General features: G+C 41.1%; 1 protein-coding gene across 1 annotated transcript in view; it reads left to right on the top strand.

Moving 5' to 3' along the window:
* The window catches only part of KCNK10 (potassium channel, subfamily K, member 10), a 66,995-nt gene that overhangs the window by 29,342 nt on the left and 20,789 nt on the right, over positions 1 to 16,864 (top strand). The window contains exons 3-4 of the mRNA XM_010583799.1: positions 7,314 to 7,431; positions 10,892 to 11,052. Coding sequence (XP_010582101.1) covers positions 7,314 to 7,431; positions 10,892 to 11,052 — 279 coding nt within the window. The remainder of the gene's footprint in view (positions 1 to 7,313; positions 7,432 to 10,891; positions 11,053 to 16,864) is intronic.

Genomic DNA, 16,864 nt, shown 5'->3' with positions numbered 1-16,864 from the left:
TTTTTTGTTGTTGTTCTTGTATGTCATGGCATAAGCTTATTAGTAGCTAGGGTCAAAAAGAAGTCATCCTGCCTTTGTAATAATGCAGACTTAGAGTGTATAATGGGGAGGTTATGCCTCTCAGATAGACCAGATGTTGTCTATCATTAGAGGAATGTCGTGGTTTAACCCCAGCCAGCAACTAAGCACCACGCAGCCGCTCACTCACTCCCCCCCCATCCAGTGGGATGGGGGAGAAAATCGGGAAAAAGAAGTAAAACTCCTGGGTTGAGATAAGAACGGTTTAATAGAACAGAAAAGAAGAAACTAATAATGATAATGATAACACTAATAAAATGACAACAGCAGTAATAAAAGGATTGGAATGTACAAACGATGCTCAGGGCAGTTGCTCACCACCTGCCGACCGACACCCAGCTAGTGCCCGAGCAGCGATCCCCTGCCCCCACTTCCCAGTTCCTAAACTAGATGGGACGTCCCATGGTATGGAATACACCGTTGGCCAGTTTGGGTCAGGTGCCCTGGTTGTGTCCTGTGCCCACTTCTTGTGCCCTGGCTGGGCATGAGAAGCTGAAAAATCCTTGACTATAGTCTAAACACTACTGAGCAACAACTGAAAACATCAGTGTTATCAACATTCTTCACATACTGAACTCAAAACACAGCACTGTACCAGCTACTGGGAAGACAGTTAACTCTATCCCAGCTGAAACCAGGACAGGGAGGCAGGCAGGAAGAACATCAATGTGTTCTGGCAAAGTAATTCCTTTGCACCTGATAAGGGTATTCACATTCTCTTTCTGTGTCGCCTGTGCACTCTGTATGAGTAAAAACTTTTGTAATGAGCCCTGCTTTCATAATGAGCCCTGCACAATGACGTAAGATAGAGTGGCTTGCTACTGTTAGAAGTTGCTTATGTTACTGGTGGGCTGCTTTCTTATTCCTTTTCCTTCAGGGTTTAATTTAGGAGTCTGAGTGATTATAGTATAAAGAAAAAATCACCCACCTGGGAACTAAGTCATATTATCAATGTCCACTAATGACTACAGCAACTCATTAGAGTTAGACTGTAAGCTGGAAAGGAAGCAGAGCTGGAAATAAGCTAATCAGGCTTTACTGGCTAATTATGTTAGTAAGAGTTCATATTTTGGATAGGCATTTTTGATTAGTGTTCTGAACTATGTTCACCCTGAAGGTAAGCAAAAAGGGGAACATCCTGCAAAGATGTTTCAGTTTTCAGCTGGTTCACTAGTGTCATAAGCCAGCTTGTCTTTTCAGGGTGTTTCCTTGTAAAATGAAGAGAACTTTGTTGGCTTTCATGTGCTAGAAGAAAGCTCTAGATGGAGCAGAAAAAATAAGTGGTTTGAGTTAACTATGGGGAAGACTTGCTTGTTGCTGAGGACAGGAAAAGACTATTTGAACTGTGAAGAAAAACAATGGTAAATACCTGATTATTGAACTTTCTGCCTGTGCCTCTGGAGGTTGTCTTCTATATGTCCCACCTTCCCTTCTGCCCCTGATCTTCAGATCTCTTGGGTCCTGTCTCCATTGGTGCAGGCAGCCTAGTTTGTAACTTCGGTCCAGAGAGACTCCAGTTGTATAAGAGACAGCCTGAGCCTAGGACGCTGCAGAAGTCTGCAGGTGTCCTGTAGCTATCTATGTTGCTTCCAGAACTTAGCTAAGAAGTTTGCAGGGAGCTAAGCCCTTTGGACTTAGATGTCTGTGCATGTCCCTTGTTGAATGCTGTAGGTCTGCCCTCAGACACAGTGCATGCACAACAATCAAATCACTATAATCGCAGGTCACTCTCTGGCTGATTGTCACCTAAAGACCTTAATGGGATAAGCAGAAATATTTAAGGGATGAGCTTTCAAAGCTTATGCCTTTTGATTATACCTGAACAAAAATTGCTAGCCTTGGTCCTTCAAAAATGCTGTTGTGGAAAAGTGAATAAATGGGAATTTATGATGAGGATCCCTTAATCACTGTATGAGCGGTGGTGAGAATAAGTAGAGAGGTAAGGAGTATAGAGAAAAGTTATTAAGGAATTAGTCTTTAAAAGCTGCTTGCTAATGAGAAGCATCCTAATAATTGTAATAGAGAAAGATCAGAGCATGAAAGGCAATTGAAACAACTTTTTGTATGCTTGATAGGAATCTGCTTGGAAAAGAATTGTAGAGGGAGATAATCATTATTGGATTAGCATGATCTGTGGAGAGGAATTAATGGAACTAGAAAAAAGATGACAAGAATTTTCTTTCTTATCAAATTCCTATCCTTGGTTACACATAGGGTACATCCTTTGAGTAGCTCAGCACTCAAGAAAGGTATTATGCTTGTCCTTGGAAAAGATTTGTCTTCTTCATGCTTGGGATCTTACTGGAGAAATTAAAGAAACATGAACAAGTGAACCAGATAAAAGCCCTTCTTCCCAGAGAACCAGAAACAGTCTGGTTCCTGTCTTCTCATCAGCTGCACTAGCTCCCAGCTATCTTGTTGCCTATGGGCCTAACTCTAGACTTTTTCTTGATGCAATTGTCTTAATTAGTGACCAAGGAACCTAATACGTTAGTGAAGGCTGGTGTGTACTCACTCACGCACTAAGGAGGATCAGATATGTGAGTATCCGGGCTCGGGGAGAACCACCTGCACCCCAGGGGACAGGGAGCCGGCAGCTGTGGACCCCACCACCGCCAGCCGGGGAGCATGGCTGGCCAGGGCAGCTGGGGCATCCCCCAGCCCAGACTATCAGGTACCTCCCCGGGGACGGGGACGGGGACAGGCTGAGGCTGGGCTGGGACATCAGCCCATGGGTCAGGCCCCAGCTCGTCGGAGCCTGTGGCTGGGCAGGGCAGAGCTGCGGGGAGCTGGAGCCCGACACTTGTACGGTGTCACTGGGGCAGGGACCGAGACAGTGAGTAGTTTCTATTTGGTATAAGGACAATATAATTGATTTTATCCATAGAGAAGTGATACTATTTCGATCTTATGTCGTGGGGGAGAACTCCTGACACCTGGTGAGACAAGTTAGTGTTCACTCTACCTTTCTTTGGACTTTGAGTCCTGTGTGTTAACAACTAGGCAGCCCAGGGTGGGCACATGCCTCATAGCCTTTAAATATTGCTGCCTGAATATCAACAGGTGGAACTGACAAAGCCTTTTCCGGATTGAGATGGAGTCTGGATTGCACTCACTTTGGGAATACAGGATTAAGTCACCCAGTATTACCACATATGCTAGGCTTTTGCTGTGGGGTTTGCCTTCAGTCCCATGCAGATTTACCAGACCATGTCTTCTTGGTTACAGAGGAGCTATAGTGTGCTGATACCGAAGGGACTCAGAGTAAAATGCACATCTATACAATGATAGGGAATCAAACTGAAAATTGTGATCAGAAATATATGTTTAAAAAAAAAAAAAATTGAGTACTTGGATTTACTTTGGTATTTTTGTCATTCCCCTCACTCCTATCTGCCTATTGGATTTAGGGCACATCCGTTACTTGAACAGCAAGAAAGACAATTTCAGCCCTTTGAAGTATTCCAAGTTATTGCCTTCTCTGAATGGGTGGCATTTCAAAAGTATAGATTAATAGTTATTCATTAAATAAGAATGCTTTTTGAATTCATAAAAAATATTGAAAAAATCTTGTGCACTGTGCATGTAACTCCTCTTGAGAAGGAAGAAGGGATCAGGAGAGGATTACATGTGAAACACCTATGGGTACTTTGATGACCTATTACTTTTGATGATATCTCAACTATAAGAATACCTGATACTACTAGTTTAAAATGTCTTAAATATGGAAGGTTTGCCAACAGAGTGGTTAGCACTCTGGAAATTATTTCTTTCCCTACTCCAAGAGAACTTGAGGATGCAGCTCTTCAGGTCATGCAGCAAAGCCTATCTGAAGTTTCACAGATGGGAAACTGTTGTAAAATTTCATGGTCTGTGTGAACTGGGAGAGTCTTCCCAGTGATAGTGTCCTTGTTTGAGTTTTGTGTCAGTCTTCATCTAGCAGGATACTTCTGTATAGGTGGACTTGTGGTGGTGGTATAAGGCATCCTTTGCTCATCGCATGACCTGAAATTGCATATTTAAGTGCTGCTAACTGCAGGGCTGCTCTCCTCTTACTGCTCCCTTGCTGTCCTCCATCGCTGTATGCAAAATACTGTGTATTAAGAAGTAGCATTGGGATAGTTGGATATTTATAAATGAATGATGTCAGTCAAGCTTTAAAGAAAAAAAGAATTTGTTCTGGATAAGGAGGGAGCCTGAGAAGCTCAAAGCTACCTAAGGCAACAGGAGGCTCCTTCAGTTCAGGGTTAGTGCTTGGCCCTAATAGACTTGCTAAACTGTGTAAACTCAAATGTGATTAAAGTGTTGTAATTAGCTTGCTGACATTCACACACTCAAGGGAAGGCAAGCAGCATTCCTTGGCAGAAGTAACATGCCGGGGTAGCTGACAGTGTGTCATGGCCTATTTAAACAGGCAACCTGTCTGTTATGCTGATTTATGGTCTTCTGGGTAAACAAACAAATGATCTCTGCTTTCACACTACCTGCACAGCAACTGGTACAGAAGCCCTTTCAAAGGGTTTGGTCCTAAACACTTCCTTTCTCTATATCCCTGTTTCTTGAGGTATGGACAGGTGCTGAGGAACCCTGGCTTTCTGCCTACATGAAATACAACCAGTCCAGTCTGGAGCTTACTCATGCTGTAATTTCACAATCAGCTTAGCCTGCCATGTAGCAGCTCTACTGTTAAAAAAGGCTGTCCTGTACTGATCTCTTTAGATACACTTGGCCTCTGTTCTTGCCCATGCACCTCTTCTCCCACTCCTTTCCTTTTTGTGGGGCATTGTGATGAATAACTTAAGAACTGGGGAGCAGATTAGCTGAAACTAACCCAAGGGAAAAAATGTGGTAGAGGAACATTTGTGACAATGAAGTCAGTTGGAAATAGAGGCAAAAAATGAGTAAGGAAAAGTGTAAAATGGAAGAGGAAGAAAAGAAAAAATGTGATAAATGAGCCAACAGAGGGAAGAGGTGAATGAGGAGAAAAGTGTATCATGAAAGCTAGGTATAGAAGAGGTGTTAAATGGATGTATTTAAAACTCAGTGCTAAAAGCACAAGAGAATAGGAGGTTATAGAGAAGATCAGGAGAAAAATCATAGATATGAACAGATGAGAAGCAGGGCAATGGTAAAATAGAATGGTTAACCTTGCTTTACACAGGGACTGTATAGAAAAAGGTGAAATAAAAAAATCACAGGGACAATTCATAGATCATAAGTCAGAGGGAAAAGAGAAGTGGTTAAAGAAATAGAATAAGAAAAGTCAAAACAACCTTGTATTGATAGGTGGGAATTCTGTGTTGACCAAGGTCAAAGCAAGAGAGGATGTAAGAGGCAGCACTTTGCCTTTCTTGTTGAGCCTGGCAATAAGTTCGCTGAAATAACCAAGGCTAAAGGCCAGTGGCAATGTTTAGGAGGAGGAGCAAATATCAGAGTGAGAGAGAAGGGGGAGATCTGGCAGTGGCATGATAACAGCAACATGAAGTGAGGTTGGAACAGAATGAGAAAAAGGCAAAGAGCTGGAAATGGTAAGTGGCAGAAAGAGAGAAGCTTGGTTCCTTTGCATTGGTTTTATGGAAATTAATCTCAACTGGGAACATTTGGGAAGGAGAGGTTTACTTTGAAAGGCAGTCATTTTAGCTGCTGTTCCAGAGTGAGGTCTGAATTTCTCTATGACAGGCAATAGATTGCATGAGATCTACAAGCAACTAGAGAATATGTACCAAAGGGCATCTCAAAAGTGAACTTAGACCAATTCAGCTAAATGTGCCAGATGCTGATGAAAGATTTATTTCTGTGCTTTGGAGGCTGATATATTTAGCTCTATCTTCCTTTGGACTGTGAAGCTGCAATGAAAGGCAAATGTGTATGTCCCCATGATACAATATGGTGCACTTTTAGAAATTCCCAAGCAAACTTGGAGCAGGCCCATATGTCTGCCTGGTTTGATTCAGTGCTGTGTGAGTCCTAGGACAGTGACCTGGAAGCAGTATAGCTACCTCAGCTTCTGTTCTGGATTTAGTTCATTCAAGCACTAGCTGGGAGTCTCTACCACGCTATACTTGTGGACATGTGACCCTGTCCAATGTGGCAACTGGGAAGTCCTAGCTGATCACAAAGGTGTTTCATGATGTTGCCATAGCTATCCTATTTGTTCATTTCAAATGGGATATATATATCCTATTTTTATTTTAGTGTATTGGGTCTGGCTGAGATGGAGTTAATTCTCCCCATAGCAGCCCTTGTAGTGCTGTGCTCTGCATCAGTAGCTAGAAAGGTGTTGATAACACACCAGTGTTTTGGCTACTGCTGAGCAGTGCTGGCACAGCATCAAGGCTGTCTTTCCAACATTTTTGCCCCCCCCTCAATGGCAGGCTGGGGCAGGGCAAGATCTTGGGAGGGGACATAACCAGGACAGCTGACCTAAACTAACCAAACAGATATTCCATACCATATGACATCAACTCAGATATAAAAGCTAAGAAAAGGGAGATGGAAGGGGGGGCATTTTGGTCTTCCAGAGCAACCACTGTGCCTACTGATGCCCTGCTTCCCAGGAGGTGGCCAGACATCGCCTGCTGATGGGAAGTAGAGAATAACATAATTTGTTTTTCTTTGCTTTCACACGCGACCTTTGCTTTCACTTTATTAAACTGTCCTTATCTTGACCCACGAGCCTTTTGTTATATTTTCTCCCCCCAGTTCATCTGAAAAGGGGGAGTGATAGAGCAGATTTGGTGGCACCTGGCATCCAGCCAGGGTCAACCCACCACATTTAGTTAGCATAAAATACAAATAACTTAATCAATTATTAGTTGTCTGGGAATTAAAATCCCTGGCTGACTAGCTTCAGTTGACTTCATGAACATTATTTGTACTTATCACCCTTCTTGCTGCTTCTAACATCAGCTGTTCCCATTGGGGAATTTTTCCTTTGGCAGTTTTTGCTACAAGAATGATATTTATGGATCTCTTTGTGGTGTTGGTCCTCTACTTCTCAATTGCTTTGTATCTTTTATCATTTGTCTATGCATTGTATCTTTCTTCCACATTTAGTTCAGTCTTATATTCAGCTCTTGTGTACAGAGGGTGCTACTATACTTTGAGCAGGTATTAAAAAGTTTAAATCTAAGCTGTTACAATGGTCCTAGAAATTTCCCTTTGGAGCCTATACTGACTTGCATAGCATATGGTAAGGCATGGATAAGGCTGATCTCTTGTCTCTTTCTTTGCAGCATGCTATTGATGCTGATAATGCTGGAGTCAGTCCCATAGGAAATTCCTCTAACAACAGCAGTCATTGGGACCTTGGAAGTGCCTTTTTCTTTGCTGGAACAGTCATCACAACTATAGGTATGTTTATGTTTGTCTTTTAAAATACATAGTCACACTGAGACCTGGATAATGAAATAAATTTAAAAGTAAGGTAGATGACAAAGAAATAAAGTGGCTGAACTGTATTTTTCTCAATTCTCACAAGGCATGCCTCTGGTATGTGTCAAGGGCATTGAGTCTCCAGGTTAGTATCAGAAGCTGTGTACATAATTGGGGTAGAATAGCAAAGCTGAACTGAAAACAAGTAGCACTGATGTAGCTAAGGCTTTATAAGCCTGTTCTTCATGTAGATGCAGGTGATTTTAACTGTCACTAAAAAGATCAAGAACCAGTACCCGATGAAATAACTATCGTATGGTTGTTGGGAATTTGGATTTTAATATTATAGATTAATTTACCCATAAGGGTAACTTTCTTCCTAAGTACATCAATTAATTTTGACTTATGCTCTGAAGTTTGATATAATTAATTCTTCTTATACCCTGCTCCTTGTAACTGGAAATGTGTTCACATAAGTACCACATCCTTTTAAAAATCCTTCCTCGCTTTCATAGTAATAATTGCAAGGGATTCCATGACTTGTACATTGTGTAAAAAAAGCTCCACAAATTTTTTTTCCATTCTAGAATTCCTGACCTTGAAATATTGACATATTTCTCTGCATTAGATGAAGGGTATACTGAACTGCTCCATTTACTTTTCTTGAACTGCTAATTTTATTAAGTTCATTATTCAGGCCCTTGTCATCTGTGTCTCCTATACATTGTATCCAAAGTACTTTGTCCCTTGATCTCTGAATGCTGGCCTTAGATATGCTAAGGTTTTTGTCCTCTCCTCTGCGAGCCAGTTCCTCTCTTGAAGATTCTCCAGGCAGTTCGGATTTCAGAAGAAGCCCTGAAGGGAAAAAAATGATAAACTGGTAACACTGATGATAAGGTTAAACTGCTGATAGTTATACAGTGGTTTGATAATTTTAAGCTTGATTTCAGTGCTGTCATAGTTAGAGGTCAAGAGATCTCATTATTTGGAAACCACTGGCAAATTACTGCTTTTTATTTGCATTGGCTTTGGGTATTCTGATTTAAATACAGGATAAAGTGCTTTTCTGCATTATGGCTGTGATACACACACTGGTGACTGTATAGACAAATAATCTGACAATCATGTAATCCTTCATTAAAGTGTGAGAATCTGACTGAATTCTGCAAGTTCTTTATGCAGCTAATACAACAAAAAAATCCTATGGCAGTTACAAGGCTCACTGTGGTGATCATCTCAAACAGTGGAGTCTGTGCCTTTGGCTCCGCCTTTTCTGTGTTGTCAGAGTGAGGGTGAAAGAGCGATTGTATGGAGTGTACTCCTCTCTGTGTTCCTCTATATACTAAGCTACATTACCATGTATTTTTAATGGTAGCATAAAACCAGGGGGTGGAGAGAAAGGAAACATTTCTGAATCAAATATAAGAAAACCCTCCCTTAATATTTGTTTACTCAATAGACCCAAGTGACAAGCTTTTAAATTACTCATTAAAGTAAATGCCACTATGTAGGCATAGTTTATGTAGGCATATTCATTGACATCTGCTATTTAAATAACTTATTGAAAAGAGCTTGGATTTCTGCCCATATTTGCTTTAAATTCTCCGTGAATGAGATTTTCATAGGCTGCATAAAGTCTATGTATTGTTTCTGGGCATGAAAATTATTCTATTTTATCCACCAGAGCCATGTTAGAGCTCGTCTTAGGCAGACACTCAGCAGACTACCTGGTCAACCTCAGTCCACTGGCCTGTGTAGCCTGGATTTTCTGGGACTTCTAGGACAAACCAGAATCACAGATACAGCCATGAAAAGGACTGTGGGTTGGGGGCAGGCAGTTGTGCATCAGCGTAGTCCTTTCACCATCCTATGACAGAGAGATGTATCCAGTGCCAGTGTCACAGACCTAACAGGATTAGGACCTTGGAGCCCAGCCTTAATTCCCAAGGACCAGGGGGAATTGCTGTAGATGAAGCAGACACTCTCTTAGATCACCATGTCTCTTGATGCTCTGCGTTTCCACTTTATCTCATCAGTGATCTGTGATTGTGTGATCATTTTTAATTTTCAAATAATTATATATAGTCAAAATACACATCTCTATAACATTTCTGTGAAGATACCTGATCTTGAATTAAAAGGTGCAAATATTACTGCCACAATTGTTTTTTCTTTTTAACGTCAACATTTTAACAGCAATACCATGGCTACTAGGGTCATAATGCTCTATGTAGATTCCTACAGTTAAATTCACATGGGTGATGTGGAGAAGTGCCTGAAAAAACAGTGGTAACTAAATGTAGTTTACTGCATAGAATGGGTGGAGAGCTGTCCTGTGCATTCATCAGCATGTTAGACTTTTAAGAATACCACAGAGGAGTGCTCCAAACAAGATTCCTGCTACCTTCCAGGGTGCAAAGGGCCTATTACTCATGCTTTCCACTTGTCTCTCTCTAGATTGCCTGATCAACTTCCTATTTACATGTTGGCTATAGAAAAGCCAAGGTAAAGAGGATTGCAGTGTTTTGAAATAGTTAACAGAAGATCTACTGATCATGATAGACTTGGGCACCTAAAAGATAGTCCATCTCTCTTTAGGTGCCCTGTGTCCTTTTCTGCCAGTGTCAGAGGTTCCCAGTATCTTGCCTAGAGTTACAAGGCTGGAAATGGAAATCAAATGTGCCCAAACATGCTTGGGCCAAAAAGAGAGTTTTCAGTCAGGATATGCAACTGGGTAATTATGTCTTGGTCAGAATCTGTCATCTTTTCAACAGCCCTGGGTTATCCGAACAGAGGGTGGAAGGCAGGCATGTATGTGCCTTTATTAAAGGATCAATAATGATTTTAAAACATAAATGGAGTAGGATCTTCAGAGGGAAGGCTTAAAAACTTCCTTGTTAAAACCTATTAAAAAAACCTCATGAAATACAAACGTTAGGCTCTTTATTGTTAAATTGAAAGGGGAACTGAATGAAGAGTTCAAGGGCGGATTCTTGTAGCGTGGGTACACTTTGGAGGCTGCGGTGTGACTAGTCAGTGTGATGAGTGGCTGTGGAAATTATGAGCTAACCACTGAAAATGAGCCTTGTCAGGTGAATCACACTCCCATTAGGAAGTTATTGGCACAGCCCAAGAGGAGCAGCAGCACACAGGCACCAGGCCAGGACAGAGTGATTTTTGTGCCATGATAAGTCAAGCCAGGTTAACTAATCAAACAACAACTCTAGATAGGACCTGTATCTATAGAAAATATGGGTAACTGAGGCTACAAGAACTAAATCACAGAGGGTAGCTTGTCTGCGAAATGACATCAGGCTGTGGAAAGTCTGTAAATGGGAAATACATGTGGAAGAAAGGTATCCCTGCAGGAACAGCCCATTAATTTTTCTAAAAAGCAATGTATGAATTCTGAGAGTCTGACAAATGTTTTTCTCCTCAGGGTATGGGAATATTGCTCCAAGCACTGTTGGAGGCAAGGTTTTCTGCATCTTGTATGCCATCTTTGGGATTCCACTGTTTGGCTTCTTGCTGGCTGGGATTGGAGACCAACTTGGAACCATCTTTGGGAAGGGTATCGCAAGGGTGGAAAAAGTTTTCAGAGTAAGCTCACTGTCAATTTTTTGCTTGGGTTGTATGAATTGCTTTTAATTCTGTTGCTATTACTTGCAGTCCTTTTTACATGTTGAGCGCCATGAAATATTTACATGTCTAGTTGAGATGATGCTTAATCTCCTTAGGGGCCTCTGTAGTCAGTGGAGAGAAATAGACTTCTCTAGATGGTGGTTGCAGGCATTATAGATCAGGCTCTGAATTTCCTTCTTGAGGCTATCTCTGGGCAATGTATCTCCTAAGCTAGTCTCCTGACAAGGACTGCCTGTAAAACAGCCTTCAGGTTGCTTTGGACATGTGTGTCCATTCACTGAAAATAGCGAGAAGGTAGTATAACTTCCGGAGGAACAGGGCTGCAGAGTAGGTCCTGATGTATTACTAATAAAGCCTAAAGGACTTGGAAAGCAGGGTTATTGGAGTGAATGTGAATTTGGCTGAGTGGTATACTTTCACTGCAAGAGGACAGGTGCATTGGAGTAGATCTACAGCTGCAAAAACTGGCATAATGCCACTGACTGGAATTGTCTTCATGGTATTTACCTGCCCTGCCTACCATGGGTACGTCCTACACTAGATTTCTGTATAGACTTTTTCATATGTAAGTTCCCTTCATGTTGCCAGTACCCTCTATTTTTGAGTCTGTATCACCGTAAGCAATTCTTTTGCAAGCAGTGCCGCAGACCTGGCAAATGCTGTTTTGCTAATTTGCCGATGGTTCTCTTCAGGGATTCTCTCTTGGTTCCCTTGGAGGTGGCGTAACTGGAGGTACGTCTTTCCAGGGATGGAGTGGATGAGAAGCTGTCCAAGCTGGTTAGTTTAATAGGCATCTATTTCTAAAACATTGCCACAAATGAGAGCAAATTACTTGTAACTGTTTTTGAAAAGAAGTAATTGAGTATTAGACTGGAGTATGAGCAATTTCCCTTTTGATTAAATTACTGTGAAGTGTCCCAGACCAGCCATAAGAAGTACCTCTCAGGCTAAATGTGGAGAAAGGTGACTAGTGATTATGGTTGAGTAAGCATTTACCTGCCTGACTGGAGAACACTTGAAAATGGCCTACATTTTCATGAAATGAAAATAAAATTATTGAAATGTGGCTCAGGTTGGGCTTGCCAAACCAGAAGTAGCTAAGATCACTAGTTTCTTACCTAGCTTCTTACTGTACCTGCTTCACCTCAAAGAAATATCTGGACCTTCCAGTCTGCTTCTGCCCAAGGAAAACTACAGTCTTATAGTCACGATATAAATTGAGAGTCAGAAAACCTTTGATTAATTGTCAGCTGTACTATTGGCTTTCTGGGTGATGAGGTCAAGACCATTAAACTGTCAGCATGATAGTTTATAAGTAAAATAATACATGTTCTAATTGAAGTATTTTAAGATTCATAGATGAATGCTGATACTAATTTTTCATACAGAATGTAGCCCTTTGGCATGTAATGGGAGTTCTTTTGGTATTCATAGTACTCCTTCCTTTTCTTGAGTTAATGCAGTTGTTTGTTGTTTATAACCATCTAAATGATTTCTTGTCCTCCTTGGTATTTTGTCAGGTTCCAAAGCAATTGAGAGATCTGTGGTCCCCTTGTTTAGCCAAGATATATGTTTATTCCTTTTATTTTGATTCCCATAAATCCATTGTATCTGTTCTTTTGTGATTTGGTGGACGGGGTTATACATAATTTTCTTCAAAATTCCTAGTAATGAGGTTCAGCTATTTGAAGTATTCCTGATATAGTTTACAGTTTACATGCATCTTAGTAACTTGTCTTAATATCAGTGGTTTCACTTTATAAGATTATTTACATAATATTTGATATATGATACATGATAACTAATATATTATACATGATATATACTTTATATTGTTAGCTAATGGAGAATATAATAATAATAATTTTAGTAATTATGTAAATTATTATCACATTGTGTTTACATTGTTAGACTGCACAAATGTTTGGACCTAATCAGAGAATCCACAAATGCACTAACAGTTCTTGATTTAATCCTGAGGAGTAAACAAAATTAGTTCAATGTGTAACTCTTGTTTTTTACTTTGTAACTGTCTCCATAATGAACTCAAATTCAGCATGTTTGTGGGTATAAAGCAACATGCTATAACCTTTAAAGGGAGGACATAAAAATTAGGAGAATAGGTACGAGGAAACTAAAAGGAACAAATGTAGGCTAAAAAGACACTGACAGAGGTAACAAAATGTTGGATGGTGTGCCTCACAAATCTTTTGGAGTTAGCTGAGGGGACACTGAGTGTGTATCAATGATCTAGTGATATAATGAATTGAATTTCTGGAAAGCTTTTGACAAGTTTTCTCATCAAAGGCTATAAGGAAAGCACACATCAGTATATGCTTAAAAGGTAAATGGAGATGAGTGATAGATGGTAGCATTATCAGTGTGATTTTACTGGAGTCCTTCTGGGATCTTACTGTTTTAACAGAGATGGCCTGGAATGGTTCAGACAACAAGGTAAGTATGCAGGTGACAAAGTCTGCAAATTACATCTCTAGATGTTTCAGGATAGCTAAAACAGAAGCTGCAAAAGGGTGATAAGATGACAAATGGAACCCAGTGTTGGCAATACAAAATAATGGATATTTCTTGAGTTTGAGGAAAGAAATCCTAGTATATTCATATAGGCATGGTACCAAATTCCACTTTTCCAAAAGGGACTTGGAATTACCATGGAGGGTTCTCTGAAAATAACACTGAAACTTAGCAGCAGTTAAAAAGGGAAAAAAGAGTGTCAGGAAAGGGGTTCAAACCCAAAAGACCATTTTACCACTGCACAAATCCATGGTGCACTTGCACCATGAATATCACATGCAGTTTTAATCATCGCATTTTGAAAAACAATTAACAGAAATGAAAAGCAGTGCTAGGTCTTCCCCCACAGGCCTTATAGCTGAGCCTCTAAGATGGCATTTACTAGCTACTGGTATTATTTGCCTTCTAGTGGGTCCTCAAGGGCAATTTCGGACAGTCCAGCTTGTATCCCTGGGGAAGGGAACGGGAAGAAACTTTGCACATGTCCTGGACATTGTAATGTATCAAGTTTTCATGTGCATATGCCTCAACACTGCTTCTGTCTGTCTTCAGTTGCCTCTGTTTATCCTATTAACCCTTAGGGATGTTACATGGCTGATGTCAGGGCAGCCGAGAGCTCCTGAAATCCTTGCAACTTTGTCATCATCTGTGCAGGTGGATGGGACTTGAAGGCAACTTGATCTTGCATTGTGGTCAGGATCATTTCTGAAGCTAGGCAAGAGGCAATATGCATACACTGGCAGGCAAGAAGGGAGGAAAGTTTCTCTGTCGGCACAGCAGTGTTTTCACCCAATGCATTTCCTTAACAGGTCTCTTGCTCCACTCAACAGTGTAACTGTGAGCATGAGCCCACACCACGCATGGGACAGCTTGCCCCTGGCATCCCCTGGCATAGCTGGAAAGATGAAAGGAGGATTCCTCCCCCAGGAGCTGTGCTAGTGCACTTCTGCTGCCTCTGACATGACCTGTGTGGAGCCTCACCAAACCTACATTAACTAGCAGCACAAATTAGAGCCTAAGAATGCCACATTTGGTTATTGCAGTGATCAGCCCATGCACTCTGTGGGAATTTTAAGAACAATTTGAACTCCATAAAGGGGGAAAGAGATCTGCTCTTATCAAATACACACTATACCCCCAGTATCAAACGAATATTTCAGCAGAAGGATCTGGACACATGCCACTGCTCATCTTGTAATCCAAAACGTTGCTGCTGTTTTGGTGTGTAGATAACCAGGAAAACAACTATTCATTTGTGACTAGGTAGGGCTGAAAGTGTTTCATTGCAAAATAACGCTTCTAAAACAGGAACTTTTTATGTACCATTTTAGGAATGGGAAGCACTGGCAGAGTGACGCTGCCTGGGATACAAGGAGGTATCCCAAACACCACGCTTTGGCAGGTCTATGCCATCTGTCCTACTGTAGAAATCGTGTTTGGTACAAGTAAATAAACATCAACCAGGTCAGAGACATAAACCAAAGCATCCCTCACGCAAGCCCTACCTACTCAGCTACTGATTTTTCCTATATGTCCCATCTTCAATAATCTGAGACGGAACCTGGCTACTAGTCTGTTCTCACATAGTGTGATTCCCCAGAAAATGGATATGTAGAGTGCCACCAGATTCACTAGCACTGGTTACAAGCATTCAATATCTGGGTTCAGTGATGAATCTGTCCTCCCGGCCCATCTGAGAAAATCACATACAAACTCAAAATCTACTTAAAAATTTGACAAGTCGTAATTATTTTCAGCTGGCAAAGCTTTCCAGACACTACAGAAGCGAAATATGCACTCCAAGGTGGCACAAAACCATAAAAGAACTATTGCTATCTTACATATGTGAGGGATCTTATGAACGACCTGAGACTGTTTCTATAATAAACAGCAGAACAAACCCCATTCTTTTGGCTTGCTCTGTACACACAGAGGCTGCAAGCATCTAAAGATAGAAAGTAAAGCACTCCATAGGCAGAGTGCACAGTTACAGAATGCAGCAGCTGTCATTATCATGAGTTAAATATAGGCTAAATTCAGATAGTCTTTATTCAAATCTTGTAACGAGTGTTTAGATTCTCACTGGAAGTAGATGGGACAAGCATAACCTGACAGATCTTCCCGCATCTTGCAGTTCAGTACAGATACAGGCATTCAGCCTGGGCACAACGTGCTTCTGAGAGTGCTCCAGGATTTTCTGGCTTTTGAGGTGAAGCCACTGTGAGCAGTTCCTGGACTTGGTTACTGCTTTCACTCCTCTGGCTTACAGCACGAGGCTGAGGACAGGTCTGGCAACACAGCTGGTAGAGCGTGAATTGCAATACAGGGATGTGAGCAAGCAGCCAGACATGGATGGTGGCAAGGCTGCACCCGTGAAGCTCATGTCTCAAGAAAATGCACTACTTTGTGCAGACATGCAATGCCTCTGTAGACAACTCACACTTCACTGAACCAGGGACTTGTCAGAACAGACACATCTACTCCCTGTCTTTCAGGTTTTCAGCTTATAGAACCTGTTTGCCCGTTGATCTCTTGGGAAATGGTGTGCACTAGATTTAAGAGACGTGTAAGTGTTATGAAAATGATATACACCTTTTTTCTTCTTCTTCTTTTTTTTTTTTTTTCCCCTGAAAGACAGCAATAGACATTACCTTAACCTTGAAACAGTCTGAGGAAAAGTAGTTCTTAGTTGGATGACGGGGCTGGAGCTGGGGCAGGAGTAAGACCTGGTGGAAAACTTTCTTTTAGCAACTACCAAAGCTCTACTTTTCCTCAACTTTGTTGTTTGTCTTTCTGAATACATGAGATCTACCCTAGCTACTCTTTATCTTAGAGAGCCAACTTCTTTTTAGAGATTTTTGTTTTCTATGATCTCTTTTGTTACTGTACAAGTGACAGAAATTGTCTTTACAAATTCCTTATCCAAAAATGAATGGAAAATAGCTCATGGGAAAGAAACGTTGTACAGGAAAGTAACTGTGCAGAGGAGGAACACTTAAAAATACAGTCTTTTTTCTTTGTCTCCCCTCTGTCTTTCCATTTGTTCCATTATCTGTCCCCTTGCTCTCTCTCATCCTCTTCTTTCCCTTTGCTCACATCAAACCTGTAGCATTATACCTGACACCAGTGCAGGACTGGTGAGTGAGTTCTCAGCAAAGTTTGCTGTTCAAAAAGCTGTTCGAGGTTTCCTTGAAGTACTACCTTTACCTCTTCTTCAAGAGGGTAATGCCATACCCAG

Source organism: Haliaeetus leucocephalus, unplaced genomic scaffold, assembly GCF_000737465.1.
Source record: "Haliaeetus leucocephalus isolate CR32 unplaced genomic scaffold, Haliaeetus_leucocephalus-4.0 Scaffold932, whole genome shotgun sequence".
NCBI classification, from domain to species: Eukaryota; Metazoa; Chordata; class Aves; order Accipitriformes; family Accipitridae; genus Haliaeetus; species Haliaeetus leucocephalus.
This window is presented reverse-complemented; position numbering and strand designations above follow the sequence as displayed.